The following is an 18,728-nucleotide window of genomic DNA, read 5'->3' as shown; positions in this document are numbered from 1 at the left end:
TCCTGCTGACATAACCTGAAAAAATAATATTCATATTTTAAACAAAACCCTGAAAATAATAACATTGTAGTTTGTAGTTTGTGGACAAAAGAAATACCATTTTATAAAAACCAAAAAAAAATGATCACTTAAAACAAAGAGCATTTTTCTTCTGCAGAAAAGTAAAAAACATCCAATATTTAGAAGAAAATTACTTTGTCTTTACCATCTCGTGGGCCTGCCTAGATTCTTTTGATGTATTTAGTGCAGCCAAATATGGAGGTCCATATTAAACACAAATATCTTTTTCCTGAAGGAGCATTACGTTTCTATTACAATGTACATAGCTCAACAGAATTTAACTGTCGAGCTTATCATTAACTCCCTGAAGAAAAAAACAAACAGGAGATTGCCCCTTTTTTCCACATCTGTACACTCTATTTCGTATCTTGCACAGCGTCCAATTCCCTTACCTTCCTTCTCTCCATTGTCTGGCATTACATACCCCATATACCTCTTCTTCTCAGTGGCATAGAGAAAGTGCTGTCCTTGAATCGAACCTCTCCCAGGCATGAGCTCCATACAGAGTGCTAAACTCAAGCTTCTTTAACTGTCTAAATTATCAGATCCTTGGAGACCTGATTCAGTAATACCTAAACCGGAAACATCTACTATACAAACAACAAAATGGAGATCTCAAATACGTCCAAAGAAAGCTAATGTAGGCATCTCCTGTTGTTCAAGAGATGATGAGACAAATGGGAAAACAATACAGGATAGCTAATTTGCAAACCAGCAAGGCATCTCATCTTGCATGAGCCAGATTGTACCTGCCTCTTTTATCTCTGTTCAGATGATCATGCCAGTAACACTTTGCTGAACTGAGTAACAACCATGTCAGGAATTATAATCCCAGACCTTATGAGGCAGAGGGTATATTTAGGGATATATGAATGCAGCAGAGGTGAAAGGAGCTCTTTAAAGTTGTTTCAGGGAATGTGAGGTGAATTTTCTGGCTGGTGAGGGCAGCTGGCATAGTGCCTGACACCACCACAACAGGACTACTACAGGGAAAGGAAAGATTTTTGTGGGTTAATAGTGCTATGTGTATGGTTGAGAAAAGGCAGAAAAGGACAAAAGGAAGCTACAACAGAAGGGGTGGAGTGGAGGGAGTCTGAAAAAAGTCCAACAGAACCTTTATAAATGAACAGCCCACAGATTAGCAATCTTCACATGAGGGCATCAGCTAATCCTCTCTGTAATGTTTACAACAGGCCCTTTCTGTAATACCACACAACACATCCTATCTTGTATCGTGTTGCCTTTTGGCATAGTCTTGCATTATCTCATTTATGACAAGTTGCAGAGCAGAGCTGAGGAAAGGCCATACAGCCTTTTCCATACTGATCCCTTCCCACAGTGATTTCCATGCCATGTAGGGGCAGTCTCCCAGTTCATCGGTGCTGGTCGTGATGTCTTCTCTTCCACTGCCAACGGGATGTCTGGGTTCAAGCAGGGGAAGCGGAGGATGTATTATGAGGATAATACCTGCAGCCAGGACAATGACTTTGGGTCGTTGCCTGAAGCTCTCAGCACAGTGAGAGAGACAAAATAGCTCAAGCATGTCCTGGGTAACTTCGATGGAAAAGCAGCTGCAGTATATAAATTATCTAATGGGCAGAGCTTAGTTCCTCTGAAAAATGTGAGACAAAGGCACTAGTTGCAGATCTGAGCCAGGGTCAGACTGAGACAGTATGTACTACATAAAGAGAAGGATGTACTGATGTCAGACAGGCAGGCCATTACTATATGTGGGTGTACAGAGAGCAGTTGGGATTTCTGAGACACCCAAGAGAAACAGGCAGTTGAACCCCCCAAGTCCCCAAATCACATTAAACTTAGCATCTAACTACCTTAGACTCCTTTTACTATCCCAGCCCTAAGTACTCTTGAGGTAATGAACATTAAGAAACTTTATTAATTTCTGGACTAATTTCTACTTCATAGGCTTTGCTACCTCATTAAAGGCCATATAGTTACCTTGGGATGATAACGGCATAATGTTAGCAGCATCTCTAATTCTGCACCTTTTTACAATTTCTTTATTTTCATATTTGCAAAAATCCTCAGCAGCAGCAGTTTTGCATCAAGTGGTACGATTCTAAAGGGTTGCTTGAATATTCGTCTTCTTCTACACACATGTATATGCATGTTATATATGTTTGTATCTATACATGTTCAGCAAAACACTCAAGTTCTGTTTGCAACCAAACACCAATGTAAATTCAGATTTGCTGCCAAATCTTTACAGGGCTTTGAAAGCGTTTTTAAATGTGCCATATAATGTGTATCATTTAAAAATGTATATCCATCTTCTGCTATGTAGATACCTAAATGAATTAGTGTTTTTAAACACTTGGCTATTACTAATAACCTCAACTAGCTCTTGCACAGTGCTTTTCATCTGGAAGCCTCAAAGAACTTTGCAAGGAGGAAAAAACTGTTATTTTCTTGCCACAGGTCTAGAAATAGAGATACAGAGAAATTCAGCGACTTGTCAAGGTCACTGGACAAGGTGGGCAAAGACTCACAAGGGGCACCTGGTCCTCCCAAACACTGGTTCCTCTCTGGTTCACTCTCCTCTTTGTGCTCTCCTTACCCCCACTATGGGGTTGGGAAAAATTCCCCATACAAAATAAATTTTGCCAGGCTTATACATTCTAGAGGGACTAAACTTCTAAAACTTCTCAAATTTGCAAAGATTGACAAATTGTCAATCTCCTTAGTTAATCTGAATACAAATAGGAAAGGGTCTACACTTATCAGCACCGTACATCGAGTAGCTCTTTGTTCCTTCAGTAGCAGGAAGTGTTCAATCATAAAGTTGTGTATAACTGAAAGAAACAGCTTGTTCTGTTTATGCTTACTGAATTCCCTTTACCTTCTTTTTGTGCTTGAAGCAGTAAAAACTCAAGGGTATTACTATAAACACTTATGCATAGGTTCTGCAGCCTGTACTGTGCTCAACAGCAACTAAAACATTCACACCTCAGAATTATTTTCCTAGTAGCTCCGTAACTCCCTTTGGCACCTGAAAAATTGACACGCTGGCATGGTTTATCATGAGCTTGTGGCATTTGTTGCTGAGACCAGGCAAAATTATTGCAACACTGTTTGCCTTATTAGAAGCAGTATCTGAGGAATCCCAACCAGCCAGCTGGGCAGTTTCAGAGGTCTCCTCTTCCCTTATCAGTCTGACTTCATACTGCCACTGGGCAGTAACAAAGAGCCAAAAGTATATGTGGCCCAAGGAAAGGCACAAAAGACAAAACCATGGCAAGAAATCAGGCAAATGCAAGCTGTTCTCTCCTGATAACTCTGGAGGCTGAAGACCATTAGACTTAATTGAATGAAAAATAAGACCAATTTTGTGTGTGTACTTTGCCTTTGGGAAAGGTTACAATGTTTTGAAAGTTCATAGCATTTGACTGGGATCAGCTCAAGACTTGGCCAGCTCTACCAAGGTAGAGCAACACTTACTGTGTGTAATATTATGTGTTCAAGCAGAAACCTCTGCCAAGTACCAACTGTTAGCTGTAAAATGGAGGTGCTTTGCATTACAAACAATTGTAGTTGGAAAAGGGGCTGTAAAGGAAATAGTGACTTCTTTTTTTTCCTGGAGATCATCTTCTATGATCAAATTATCTACTGATAGAAGAGATTTACCAATGAAAAAACGTTTGGGGATTTCTCTCTCTTTGGCACTTTGTTGTAGTCGCTCTTAAGCCACTCACAGATTTACACAGAATCACACGTTCTGTTTATTTGGCACTACTAAATCTTCCAAGTACCCGCAATTCCCTGAAAGTGTTATTCAATTTGTCGGGTCCTGTCCCACAACTAACCGTGTTTGAACTGGCCACAAAATATGCAAGCTCTGATATGTATCCACTGAGAAATATATTCAGTGACATTATCCACTGATACATCCTACAGATCCTCAGCACTCTCTCTTACCTTGACCTCAAATTCCTTCCTAAGCAACAATCATATGAGTTTTCTTACATTTATCTTCTTCACAGTGGTCCACTAGTTTTTGGGGACTCTCAGCCCTCCCACTCCTTCAAATTCCTCAGATCCTGTCTTTTTGCTTCTATTATAATTGTCTGTACTTCTACACCCCATTAAGAGGTTATAAACCTTTACTGTACTCTCTTCTTCCATTCCCAAATCAGGAAAAACATCTTAAGTTGTTCCCCAGGGGAAGCCCAAAACTGACCTCAGTATAGAGAAGGTGGAGAAAATGAGTCTGCAGCAGCTTGGCTGCCTCTTTTTCAAACCCATCAATGCTCAGAAATTGCTTCATATCACACTCGTCCCACTGACTTCGTGGGATTGTTTCACATTAACATGACCAACTGAGTGAGCTCTGACAGCCACAGTCAGAGCAAACTGCAAAGAAAAACTTCAGTACACGTGCACTGTATGAGTAAGAGGAGAGAACCACGCTGACCGAAACACTGCCTTCCCCCTGAGAGAACAGGCACACTTCGTTATTCAATACAGCGTGCGTTTCCCCACTGTACACCTGCTATAGACATCCACAAAGCTTCAAAGATAGATCTCTTGGCTCCTTGTTCATTTTCCACAATGCCTAACTCAGTGATAATTTTGCTTGCCAGACAGAAGGAAACAAACCAATTAGCGAAAATGTGGGTTTTCAGATTTCAGATATGTTCTTGGGTTTAAATAAGTATTAATCTCCACATTTCTAAATTAAGGCAGTTTTTTTTCCATTGGAAAATCTGAAATTATTCCAGAAAAATTATATATAACATAATCTTAAGCCTATTAAATACAGTTCCATTTTTCAGCCAGCTCTGTTTTACACCAACAGAAGTCTATTGAAGTGGTAATTCAGATCAGAGAGAATCAACAGTTTTCTCTGTGATTATTTGTTTGTATCACAGAGCTGTGTGGAATCACAGTCATATAGGGAGGGTATGCAAGGGGGGGGACTGTACAAATCAAAAAAAAGCACAAGCTAAAGGAACTATAATCTAAGAAAATGGAGCAGTTCTGCTGCCAACCTCAGTATTTTAAGGCTCTCAGGAGTCAAAGTATTTAAGCAATCCCTAATTTTAAATCACAGTTACAAAAAATATTTACTGAAGTACTGTGTTTCAGGGTTAATCTTATGAAATTCACAGACTTGGAGGTAAAATATATTTTTCACGGTTCTATGCTGTTTTCTCAATTCTATTTTGATTCTTCTGGTAGCCTGCCCGGGTAGCAACTAGAAGCTGATAAATCAGAAATCACAATCAGTGCTCAAATGAGGAAAGCTTTAACAGAAGACTGAAGACTGAAGGAAGGATGGTTTTCTTTTTCTTTTTGACTACAGCAGCAGTGTGCATTCCTAGAGGTAAAAAGCCAGCCATGTTTCAAAAAAGTCACATGCTGCACTGCAATATATAGAAAGAGGTCTCTGTCAAACATGCTTAGGCCCCAAATTGGACAGATTAAAAATAAAACTCATCATTCCAGTGGTGGGAATTTCAAACACCCCTGGGGGTACAATCTTTGCAGGAGGCATATAGAAAAGATCTGTAAACTCAGCTCTGCAGCATCAGTCAGCAAACCTCAACTATCCCCTCCAGGTAGGGTGAAGGAATTGGTAAATCTTGTGCAGAAGTGAATTATGTGTTTCATGTAACATTTATTTTATAAAAAAGAAGGCAGAGTAGAGAGTTCTAACAAAATCCATGAAACTAAGAAACAGGTTTTGTTTTCTCCCTGGATTGCTTTCTGGAGATGAACTTTGAGGGCCTCCATTCTTCTGAAAGAGCCAGCTGAAGTTGGATTTCTACCCACATCATCCCAGGAAAGGGCCTCACTCTCAAAAGAGAATGACAAGTAATTGCTCCAGTGGAGGACAACTGCAAATCTCTCATCCCAGTTTCTCCTCCCTCAGAGCAACCCAGCCTCTAGAACTTGTTGAAATATGGTCAACCAATGTCAGAGCTGTGGTGTAACCTGAGCCCAGGGGATGTGTGGCCTTTCACAGCACGAAACACCAAAAATATTTCAGTCACTGTGCAACCATGTTTTAAGAAAGCTGAGGATGAGAAGGAAACATCCTTCCTACAAAGCGTCAGCCTCTGGCAGAGGGACTGAGTAAGCAGTAGGAGACAAAAAACTCTTGAGCCACCAAGGTAGAGTATGACAAGAACTGTAAATCAGAGACCATGCATGCTCCAAAAGGGAAGGTGAGGTTTCTTGATTCAGAAATATGCTCCTAGACTTAGGGACCCAAACTGTTTGTTTGGGAACAGACAAAGGTTCATCTTTTATTTTACAACATGCCTGGAGAAGGTACTGCTCCCAGGAGGTGGAGATGGGTACCACTTTCCCCTTTTAAAAAACCTGAGTTCGTTGTCTTGGTATGAATCACCAGCATTGGGGGTCTTAGTGTCCTTGATCCTCAAGTGGGCACCTCAAGAGTGATCTCCAATGAGGTGACAAAGCCCCAGAAGACCCACCTCTGTGCTTAATTTTCCCCTAGATGGATCCATGCCCAACACATCAACCTCTGGAGCAGCAACATATCCCCATGTGCTTCTGTGTCTATTCTTGGAGTCCAGACCTGAATGTGGCCCTTTGTACCTCAGCTATCATTTTGCTGAGGAGATAAGAATATTTTTATTCTGCGCCTTGTTTATTTAAATGTCAAGCCTTTAAATCAGAAGCATCCCTCACTGTGTCCATAAATCTGATAGACTGTTAAGGGGGATGGGAGGATGGGAGCTGTAAGCACAGTAAGAATGGCAGTAAATCTATACAACCTGTGTACAAATACATTCTTAATTACTAATGTTAGAATACAATCTTTTATGAACTTTTTCTCTATTGCTATAGACTAGCTATAATACAAAAATCTCTTGACTGTTTAAAATATGTGGCTAGGAAGATTTCTCCCACTGAGAATGGACACAAATTAGAATATGGAACAGAATGGGATAAGATGAATATTCAGAAACTCATGGAGTCAACTTTCTGCACACACAGATTAAATCATAAAAAATGCCGCTGCCTGCAGTATCAACGCCTAGTCATAACTGCACTATTTATAATGGGATATTAAGCTTTAGTAAGCTTTAGTTATGTTACTGTCTTAGGCTACATAAACCAACAGGAAAGGAGAGAATAAATAAGGTTCTTGCAGATTATTTATTTGTAGCAAACAGGAGACTGCACTACTCACAATTTTGCTTTGCAAGGAAATTCCATGGTTGAGAGGTGGTGGGATAGGTTGGAGGGGGAACAGGACCCCGACTAGCATTAATCAGTATGATCCCAGTAGGCCATTAATCAGTGTGGGAATCAGCAGGGTAAACCCTCAGCCTTGGTAAGCTCGCAGACCTCTGCTGAAACGGGTAGGTCACACAGCATGAGCTGCTCTAACTCCACTGAAGTAAACTGCTTGTCACCACCTGGGGCTTTGGGTCCTGTGGTAGAACTTGGAAGGTCATGTGACTCAGCCCCTCTGCTCCGCTCTGGTGAGACCCCACCTGGAGTCCTGCGTCCAGCTCTGGAGCCCTCAGCACAGGAAAGACATGGACCTGTTGGAGCGGGTCCAGAGGAGAGTCACAAAAATGATCAGAGGGCTGGAACACCTCTCCTGTGAGGACAGGCTGAGAGAGTTGGGGTTGTTCAGCCTGGAGAAGAGAAGGCTCTGGTGGGGGGACACCTTATTGCAGCCTTCCAGTACTTAAAGGGGGCTTCTAAGAAAGATGGGGGCAGACCTTTTGGTAGGGCCTGTTGCAATAGCATAAGGGGTGATGGTTTTAAACTGAAAGAGGGTAGATTCAGACTAGATATAAGGAAGACATTTTTCACAGTGAGGGAGGTGAAACACTGGAATAGGTTGCCCAGAGAGGTGGTAGATGCCCCATCCCCGGAACCATTCAAGGTCAGGTTGGACGGGGCTCTGAGTGACCTGATCTAGTTGAAGATGTCCTTGCTCATTCCAGGGGGGTTGGACTAGATGACCTTTAAAGGTCTCTTCCAACCCAACTATTCTATGATTCTATGTTATTGTTCATAGGGGCTAAAACCTCCCAGATTTTGTGCTGCTAGGGGCTATCTACTTCCCTGGAGAGAGAGAAATGCATGTGAGCTTGAGCAGGTAAGATGGATATGTGACTTTACAGTGCTGAACCAGAAGCTGACTCTTCCTAAAGTCAAGGGCAGTTCTGGCAGCAACATCCACCTTGAGTGTACTGTTTAACAGATAAGGAGCTGTAAAATAGCATGGCCATTCTAAGTGTCTTGTAATAATGCTTCCTCACCCATAGTGACCTACTAGAGAGAGGAACCACTACTATCATCTGCAAGCTGCTTAAAGACCTGACGCTCACAAGCTCCATCTACATAAGCACAGCCAAGGAAGGATAGTGGTTTGTCAAGTGGGACTTGTGGTCACCCCACATGAGCAGGGTGTGATCTGTGGGCTGCCTGAGATAAGAATCTAATCATTTGGCCTACGGCCATGATGCCAGTTAGCAAAAATTCACTTGCTTCACTAGAAGAACTGCAAGCAATTGGCCATTTGTTTTCCATTGCTATCAGTAGTCTCATCATGGCTTTCATGGCTTTCAGGAACTGTAGTTCTGTCTTACTCATGTTTCTCACTGCATAAATTGGGAATCTCGTTACCCAATATACAGATGTGGGTTCTGTGTTACTCCAGCTAATGCAGTACACACACACTACAACAAAAGCTAGGTCAGTCTAGTAGTGAGACTACTTTCAGCTCCGTCACATATGCTTGCTGCAGGATGTTGGAAAGGTCTTTTTTCCATCACTGTCCTTCCAAACCCTTTTTCTGCCTTCTGTCTTTGTGCTATGAAAGAATTGAATCTTTCACTTCCTCCGTGCACAGATGAGTCCTTAAGTTTACAGTTCCCCACAACCATCTTTGGGTGGAATGTGTTGCCTCTCTCCTGCCACCATGACCTTCCAACAGCTGCTTGCAGGAAAGTAACTGAAGTCAAATTGAGACCAGAAGTAAAAACAGACTGTGGGTCTACCCACAGCATAGTACAGGTATTGTTGCTCATGGCGAATGCTTTTGTTTTAGAAAGAGATTCGAAAGTTTTGTGACTCCTGAGCCTGGCTGGGCATCATCTGCCCAGGAATACTTGGCCTCACCACCCTCTTCAGAACTGTTCTTCAGTTGAACAAAGAGTAAGACATTCCCATCCAATAATTTTCCTGTATTAGTAACAGGATTACCAGAAATACATGTTTTCTTTTTAAGATCCTTCTGCTTTCAAAGCTGAGGAGCCTTACAGCAAATGAATGTATTTGGCTACAGATCCTGCACAAGCATAAACCCTAGGTAAGCTAAAACTGTTTTTAAAAATTGATTTTTTTTCCCTCAGGCAATATTGTTATGTCCACCTTCTAATCTTTAATTGGATGTCAGAGTTAGCACATTGATAACTTGTCTCACTAGCCACTTAATTCTGTTTTGACTGGTGATAAAGTAATTACACTATTTGACATAGGGAAGGACAGGCTGAGGAAGTTGGAGTAATTTGATGCTAAAACACATTGTACATTAAGATCTATCATGTTGATTGTTGCAAGGACATACTTACTGTGGTCCAACCGACCTGCTGACCTAGGTCTGTAAAATACAGTGTAATGATGGAGGAAACGGCAAGGCTTTGAATGTTAATGGAATCCTTCAAATAAGGCCCATCTGTAATGACAATAAGGGAAGAGGAGGTGGCATGAAGAATAGGCATCCTCTCAGAGGCTCAGCGTAACACATAGGATGGCCCTACTAATGGTCAAGGTGTAGGCTCAACTTGTATCCTGATTTATTTTGGTGACTTCATACTTATTCTCCAGGTTAGAAATTTAGACCATTTCTCTGAGACTTACTCTCCTTTCATTTTAACAGAAACATTAGGCTGACATGACACTGGGCAGCAATGCATAGCAGTTGTTACGATGCTATCTCTGTTAATCTAGACCGTTAGAGACATGCCATTCAATCACACAGACAATTTCATAGAGCACTTTTTGTTCTGTTTTGCAAGACTAATGGGAAAGTCAATGTTATGCAGTGTCTCCCTCACTGGTATCTTTTGCTGAAGCGTTTGCATTCTCAGGCTATTTTACAAGAGATGGCACCGTCATAATGAACACAACTTCTTGGGCAAAGGCCCGCAGCCCAAGATTTCTTTGTAAGCTGTCTGACTTTGGCAGACCAGGTGTATCTCAGCATTACATTACTTTTCACATTATTCTGAGGCATCTGCTTCCAGTCCTGATGGACCTAGAATGTACAGGTAGAGACATAAAATGGTAATATCTGGTTCTCTTTTTTTTTTTCCCCGAGAGGCAGTGAGCTGGATATTAGAAAACCCCAACAGCCACTGGCATAGGGTGTTGCCATGGCTGCAGCACTTCTTTTCTCTTTTCTACTTTATGTATTTTGTCTCCCTTTCAATATACTTTTGTTGACTGTTTAAGTCAGTGAGTGTGCTAAATTCCACCAGGTGCTGAGCCCTCATTTTCTAGGGCTCTGCAATACTACGTGTCCACAGAACAGATGCCACACAGCCCATGGCAGCTTCATCTCCCATTGCCATGTCCACCAAGAACTGGTGTACTGGCACAAAATGAGAGGCTGCCTCCTGCAGCTGGTTGCATCTTCTGATGAGGCTGTGAGCAAGTAGCCGTGAGCAAGTATTAAAATAGATAATGCAGTGAGTGAGGGAAGTGAGTGAATGGTTTTAAAACTGCTTTGTCTTCATTATTTGATCATATACTATATTCTGAAACATTTTTACTCAGTGGTTATGAAAAACATGAGATTCCTTTATTAATGAGAAGGCTAATAAGTTAATCTTTGATATCAACTAATGAAAAAGTGCTAACAGTTCACCCAATAACACGTATAGAGAGAGCAATATTCTCAGGAAGAGAACTTGCCAGAGGATTAGAATACATTAGGTGGCTGTATTCAACCACAGAAATGCTTACTGCGTTCTAGTTGCAGGCCAACACGGGAAGGGTACCACTGGGGACCTGTTCAAATCAAAAAGTATGGCTGTTAATTTCATGGTGGAGGATAGAGAGTTCTCTTTCTGTTAGTATTCCTTTTAGCTGGTAGCTACAAATGTGAGATTAAAAAAAAAAAATCCTCTCTTTCGGTCTCAGCTGTACAAGGAGAATAAAAGAGATCTAGGAGGAGCACACAATACACACATTAGAGCAAAAATCTCTTCTCCCCACTTGAGTGTTGGAAGGGCCAATCTCAATGCTTAATGTTCCACCAGCACATGAAAAATGGGCATTTGTGCACACCACTGGGAAGTATAAAGAGGACCCCGTTTATTACTGTATTTGCCAAAACTCTGTACTAAATGTGTCAGTCTTGCCCCTCCTTACAAAATGATGCTTGTTCTACAGCCTGGTCCGAAGGGCGTGGGTTTTATCATTTACAAATATAAAACCTGACCAAGGATGTGTAGCTAGCACTAGCTCTTAATCACGGATTAATCAGGCAAATTAGAGACACAAAAAGCAGAGGCACCTGGGTAGCTAATAGTGGGTTATGTATGACTTCCATGATACCCATCAACTTAAGGATGATCCCTAGAAGTATATTTTTAAATGCTCTAGTTTAAAGGTTGCTCCTAAATGCACAATAGCAATTGGCAGTTGTTATTAGGTGCCCTTTGATGATTTTGGACAGAGACCTGCCAGTTTGTTCAAACAGGTACAGGTCTTACTGCATTTGTTTCTTTCAGTGTCATGGCAAGTGGGTAAGTGCCACAGAAAAACTGCAGAAAGGATCATGGCTGTTCAAATTGTTAACTTGTCCAGCTCTTTGTAGTGTCTGTATGCAGAAGGCTGTGCCCCTACAGCTGTGCTGGCTGAACGGACAATATAAGCACTCCTCCTATGCACCACAAAGACATGTAACTTGGCCTAAGCCCCCACACACACTTCGGTTTGCCATTGAAGGTTTTTAGGGCTAACCCGGCAAATTTTAGGGCTGACCTAGAGCAACCTGGGGAGACCTTACACAGCCCATGGTGTTGACTGAGATTTGGGAACAGCAAAGTCTCAGAGGAAAGCAAGGGAACAGCTGCACTATCACTGCCCCCCACCATTTTTACCGCATTTGTCTTTATTTCCTTTGACATACCTTAGGACAGTTGATAACCTGAAAGATACTTCCTTTGTCTTTTCAATTCAAAGTCTGGGTGAACTTGGTCAAATATAGCCATTTTTTTCTTTAGACCTATCTTACAATTGTTATTATTCCTGTATTTAAGATACCAGTATTCCAATACCTTAAACAAATGGAATAAAATTCTCCACAATGACTGTGATCAAACATGGGAACAATCCCGAGAAGCTGTGGGATCTGCTTCCCTAGAGATAGTCAGGCCTCAGCTGGGGAAGACCCTGAGCAATCTTATAGGACTTGGAAGTTGTCCCTGCTCTGAGCAAGAGCCTGGACCAGACTTCCAGAGGTTGCTTCTACCTGTATTTCAGGATGATCAAGGGAGCTTGTTCACCCCACCGGCTGCCAGATGGAGGGGAAGAGGAGCTGTACACAGTGTGTGCTGCACCCACTGTGCAGTGGCACCAAGCACACTCTCATTTCAAAAGCACTTGGTCTGAGTTTTGTAGGCAAGAACAGGCATTAGATGAACCCACGAACCAGGGCTAATAGCAGGAGGCGAGACATCCATCAAGTAAGTCACAAACATTTTTTTCAAGGTACCACAACAAGCCATGGCTATTAAAGATATAACAAAAGGAAGATAGAGAAAGAGCAGCTGTCTGACTTGTCAAGGAAGATATGATTTGCTCCTGGACAGCAGATATCAATAGTTATTAGGGAGGCTGAAATGCAATGTACTTGTGTTAAATTGGAATCTTCCCCCCTGCTCCCCCCGCCCGATATTACAGTATGTTTCAATAAAAGCCGATTTACCTGATCCTGTGGCAGTGCACTTTTAGGTATGGCTCATAATCTTCACAAGGGCAAATAGACGTTGTGCATTTAAACACATCATCCCACATTTCCAGTCCTTTAGCCTTAGTACACCATTATGTTCAAACATACTCAAAGATTTAGACAGATGGAAGTGTACCTTTGCTGCTGCTTGTCTGCAGTGACCTTGTTATCACACCATTGTGTCTCTTTGGTTTCCAGACCACCCTTGGGGTGCTGTGTATACTTTGCTGGAGGAACCTGGAATTAGCTGTTGGGATGTTCCTTCCCAACTTACAATTGGTGGGGAGCCACTAGCTCATGTCAAGTGGAAATACTATGCAAATGTAGTGGGGGACAAAGCCCAAACATACCTCTATTTCAAAATATGTTCGTTTTAGCCTGAACATGAAAGTCTCCCACTTTCAGTCTTTACTGGCAGCAGACTTTAGCAAGGCTGTTCCTAAGTCTTAGCTGCCTGGGATCCTGCAAAAAAACATCATTGCCTGCTGGAGAGATGTGTGACCCTACTTATTCCTTGGGAGGTCTCAGAGGTCTGGCTGGTCTGTTCTCCCAGCCTGATGAGACTAATTTCAGAGAGAGCAAACCCTACACATTTCTAGGCCTCAGAAATTTGCCTGCTGACCGCTTGGTAGCAGTCAGCCGAGGGGACGCTGGCCCACTTGTCGCCATTTACCTGCCTTCTTCCTGTGACTGAGGGGCAGCTCTGGAGTTCTACCTGGCAATGCGGGAAGCCATTCCAGTCCAGCCTGGCTCTGGCAAATACACATTCATGTCATTTCTCTAGAAGAGCTCTTCTTTCTTTTAATAGTGGAAAGAGGCCAAACACAGTGACTAATTATCACCCAGATTAAGTCTTGCTACTGCCTGTCAGAAGAGGCAGTTGATGGCTCTCTTGGATACCTAGAGCAGCTAAGCTTCACCTGCCACCACCAGCAGTTCGGAAGTGCAGGCGGAGGGTGCGTGCTCCCAGACAGAGCGCACAAGCACTCACTAAAGACAGCGGCACCGCTGCAGCTCTGCGCGGCACTTGAAGGCCTCTCTGCACTCCTGCACCTGGCAAAGCTCCCCTTGCTTCCGATCTAAAGCTGAAGGGTTTCTTTTTCCCAGGGTTGGGTTTTTTTTTTAGTAGAGCTTACTTCCCAGTTTATTCTTATTAATACTTCCCATTGGTGCCTCCTGCAGAGATTAATGGCAATCAAGAGCATGGGTGACTGAAGTTTATCTTGTAACTCCTGTTGCATCTAAGATGAGACATGTATTATTATTTACTCTCTGACACTGTGATGGTGCATCAGAGCTCAGCTACATGGTACTCGCTAGATCACGGTCCCTGTATATTCCTTGTGATCAGCAGAGCTGTCCAGCTCCCTTATGTAGGGTTATGGTTTTGGCTATGCATTTTGCACTTGGAACGGAGTTGTAAAAATAACATTTCATCCCACTTATATCCCAGAATGGTTTTGACTTGAAAAAGCAGATATAGGCTGACTGGAAAATAAGAATGGCCATCATGGTTCAAACCACAGGTCTATTTAGCCATTATTATATCCTCTGATGTATTGTGATGTACTGCTACCAAGTGGTAAGCAGGCAAATCTCTGATGCCTAGGAATGTGTGGGGTTTGCTCTCTCTGAAATGAGTCTCATCAGGCTGGGAGAACAGACCAGCCAGATCTCTGAGACCTCCCAAGGAATAAAGTAGGATCACACATCTCACCAGAAAGCAATGCTGTTTTTTGCAGGACCCTGGGCAGCTAAGACTTGGGAACAACCTTGCTAAAGTCTGCTGCCAGTAAAGATCAAAATAATCAGAGGACATATCAGATATCCTCTGCCGGTATCAAGGTTCTTCCATCATATTTCTTAGATTTCTAAGTGTTTGTGTAGAACAGCTTTGTTTCCTTTCTTTGCAGCATATTTGAACAGCTATTGAAATGTTGTCCTGGTTTTCCATCTCCTATTTGATTACTTCTACCCTCTTGACTTATCCTTCTCTTGAAGGATGTTTGTGTCAGTCTTTAATATGGTCACCCCCCAACTGCATGCACATAAGCACCTGAAAGCTTTGCCCATTCCTCTGCTGAAAGGTTATTCATTAACTCCTTGATCTTAAGTGTTATCAACATCATTCTTCTTCACTGAGCAACCTGATCTAGTGAAAGATGTCCATGCCCATGGCAGGGGTGCTGGACCAGATGATCTTTGAATGTCCCTTCCAACCCAAACTGTTCTACAAGTCTATGACTCATTCTGTTATGATTCAGACAATATTCCTTCTATGTGTGCAGGCTTCCTTCAGTCTGGAATTGTAAGGAATTCATGACGTGTCTTATGCCTTTTACCTTATTCCACCTCCTCTGTCAGGAATCTGTTCCAAATTTGTGGAAAAAAGCCATACATTTGTTTAAACACAGTTACAATATTTTAATGCTATTACCTTTAAAGCATCATAATTTTTCAATACAGGATGGTATTTTCTTGGAAAGTGACTCAGTGTTTGCTTTTAATAATCTGCTTTAAAAAATGGACACAAGAGAAAATATTTAATTTTGGATGGGTTATTTGTTGTACCTGCCAGTATTTAAAACAAAAATTAAAACATAAGCAAACTGACAGGATATATAAAAACTGACAGCCACCTTTAATTTGACCATACCCAACTATAAATATTATTACCACCTATTAATACTGGATATAAGAAGTCAATATAGTGTTATTAAACAACCATCCAACTGCTTGCTAACATGACAGCCTCAGTGCCATGCCCAGCTGCCAATACCGCTATGCAAAGATGCACAGAAAACCAAGTTCTTTTGGTCCCGCTGCTCACACAGTTTGGTTTTTCACTGCATCTAGACTAGGATTTCACTAAATGAATCAGCTGACAATCACAGGAACTGAGGACAGTGTTAAAAGCCCATACAGAGTTTTAAAAGTGTCCAAAGGTACTCTCTAGCTACATGACCTTAATGTGTGCTCCACCACTTAGGTTCAAAACCACAAGAGGTTTTGAAAATTTAACAACTGAGAAATCTAAGTACTAGGTACTTTCCAATAGTTATGAATTTGAAGAGGTCAGTCTAATTTTTATTAAGTTTCATAAAGAACCTTCCATACGTATTCTTTAGTGTGCTGCTTGTTTTGTAGTAAATTACACAATCAAATGCCTATTTGTCGCAAAGTATTTATGAAGGTACATGAACCTATATGAGGGCAAAGGTGTAACAGGATGAAGGCCTCTCTTGCTGGGAAATTCAGTGTTTTCCTTAGAACGCAGCCTGCAAAAGCTATTCTGCTGGGGAGCAAGGAGTCTAAGGAATGCAAAACAGCTGATGGACACAGTTTGGAGATAATTAGCAGATTGACTTTCCATGATCAGCTAATTTTATTATCAGTTAAATTGTTTGCTTCTCATCGCATGTCACCACCCATGCATTGCTAATAACAAATGGCCTTAATAATTACAAGCAATACCTGCTGTGATATGAATAGGATGATATGAACAACAAAATTACCATAATCAATCAGCAGCAGCATGTTGTTTAAATTTGCAGAAATACAGGAAATTCTGGGGACCATTGCGGCACCAATATCCCTTATATGATCACAAAATATTACACATTAGCTGAGAAATGTAACAGCACTTGCTCATGCGAGCTGAGCACAGCTGAAATACATTCCACCACCTTAACCAGATGGAAGTTTTGATATCTATGTAGCAATAAGAAGAGATTGCTAGGAACGATTCACATATTTGTATGTGTGGGGATGCTGGTTTTGTGCATAATATATAGAGACAGACAGACATACTGATACAGAGATTATCTGAAAATTTGCCAAGGTCTTTCCTGGATAAGTAAATGTTGAACAAATACAGTTGCTCCATGTCTGTGACCTTAAACAGTGTCATAAGTGTTGTTTTTCTTGGTTGCAACAGGTGTGTTTGAGCATCCTCAGGAACGCTTCTGAGAAAACAGGAGTAGATAGAGATATCACCATGCTGATAGTCACAGCCTTTGCTGAAGTTTGCATACCCTTGCTTCACTTGAACTGACAGCAGGAAAGCAGGATGCTGAAATGACTTGAAGCTGTTGCTTTCTGCTTTTATTTGGAAGAAAAGGCTGTGGGATCTATTGTGCTAACATTGCACTTGAGTGATTCTTGAGCATGATGGCAGTAAGCAAAGCACACCTAAGAAACCATAGTAAAACTAAGCTGTGCCACAAGACCAGGAGAGAAAATATCTGAAGCTATTACTTACTATGCTTGCCTTCACTGTAATAAATGACAGCTGCTGAGTGCTGCAATCTGAATGACCAGCCCACTTGAATTGCAGCTCTCAGCAGCAAGCCTGGGGCAAGCAAGGTCCTCCCCATTCTTCACATGGCCCCACTCAAAAGGGCCTCTTTGGCCACAGACCAAAAGATGTTTTGCTGCTTTGACCTGCTAAATAGCAGCACAATCACCTCATTGGTTTGTTTTTTTTTTTCAGGGTTAGTGCAGAGAGACTAGCTCTAGCTAGGCCCCCTCCAGGTACAGCCCAGCTGTACTGGCCTGGCACCGTACTGGGCTCCTGAGCCCAGCTGGGCTCACAGGAACCAGGCTACCAACTGGACGTTGCTTCCACCTCTCACTAATAGGGCTGGCCTTGGGGAGGCACTTGCTGTATCCGGGATCGTTCAGCTAAAGCTGTGCTTTTCTTGTAGAAGGATCTTTGATATGGTGGATCAGAATATTTAAAAAGTGGGACCAAGGTCTTGAATGAGATTCATGTTTCTATGGGAAGTCAGTGGAAAGAGCAGATCCAGTGTGTCCTGCTCAGTAAAATCTCAGCAGGGTACCGAAATGGATGTTGTTTTTAATGGCTCCATACCCAGGGATAAATCCCTTTTCTTTGTCAGCTTTCTTCTCTGAGTGTTTTCTCTGATTTGCTTAATTTGTAAGTTTTCCAAGGACATCTCTGGCCATGTGTTCTACAAAGGCACCTTGATCTCTAGTTGCTATAGGGACACAAATAACCACTTTCTTAATGACATGTGGAATTTGAAAAAGGAACTATTTGATCATAAGCATCCATTTCTTTCTTCTGGTTTTTGTAATACGTGAATGCATCTAGCTACAGCGATACTGCTGGAAGAGGGGGAGCGAGCAGTGGGCTGGCTGAATTGATGTCTCCAGACATTGGCTAAAACCAACAGTGCTGAGGACAGGGTCTGGCCAAGGGGCAGAAGAACAAGCACTTCCCACAGACTACTAAGCAAGTAAGCCCTAGCCTGACGCAGTGGCTGTCTACATGCTTCCTTTTTAGCTTTGATTGTTCCCATTGGCCTTAAATGCTTATAATCTGTAAGCATCCATTTTTCCTACATAAAGGCATGTAACTGTCACCCTGGCCCCCACAGAGCCCGATCCAGAAAGTTTTTCAGACCGTACCTAACGTCTCTGTAGCAAAGAGTGTTATACTGCATACAATGCCTGCAGCCATTCCCCGTAAAAAGTGTCAGGATTTTGTTTTTCTTGCCCAGGATCTGGCAAACGGGGTAGCCCTGTCCATACGTTGGTTCCCGGGAGCAGTTAATCTGCTGTGACGGTGCTCAGAGGTGGAATTCCAGGCCATGGAACTCAGCACTGCACCTTGGGTCACAAATTCACCTGACTGCATTTACATCGAATAAACTTACATAAATGCCTGAAC

At 42.1% G+C, this 18,728-nt stretch overlaps 1 protein-coding gene across 1 annotated transcript in view; it reads right to left on the bottom strand.

Moving 5' to 3' along the window:
- TECRL (trans-2,3-enoyl-CoA reductase-like) overlaps positions 1-16,612 on the bottom strand; it is a 34,694-nt gene extending 18,082 nt beyond the window's left edge. The window contains exons 1-3 of the mRNA XM_010286752.1: positions 16,549-16,612; positions 11,041-11,085; positions 9,645-9,748 (exon numbers count right to left, since the gene is read on the bottom strand). Of these exons, the coding sequence (XP_010285054.1) occupies positions 9,645-9,748; positions 11,041-11,085; positions 16,549-16,612 (213 nt within the window). The remainder of the gene's footprint in view (positions 1-9,644; positions 9,749-11,040; positions 11,086-16,548) is intronic.
- Positions 16,613-18,728: the final 2,116 nt, after the last annotated feature.

This window comes from Phaethon lepturus, unplaced genomic scaffold (genome assembly GCF_000687285.1).
Source record: "Phaethon lepturus isolate BGI_N335 unplaced genomic scaffold, ASM68728v1 scaffold8465, whole genome shotgun sequence".
Lineage (NCBI taxonomy): Eukaryota > Metazoa > Chordata > Aves > Phaethontiformes > Phaethontidae > Phaethon > Phaethon lepturus.
This window is presented reverse-complemented; position numbering and strand designations above follow the sequence as displayed.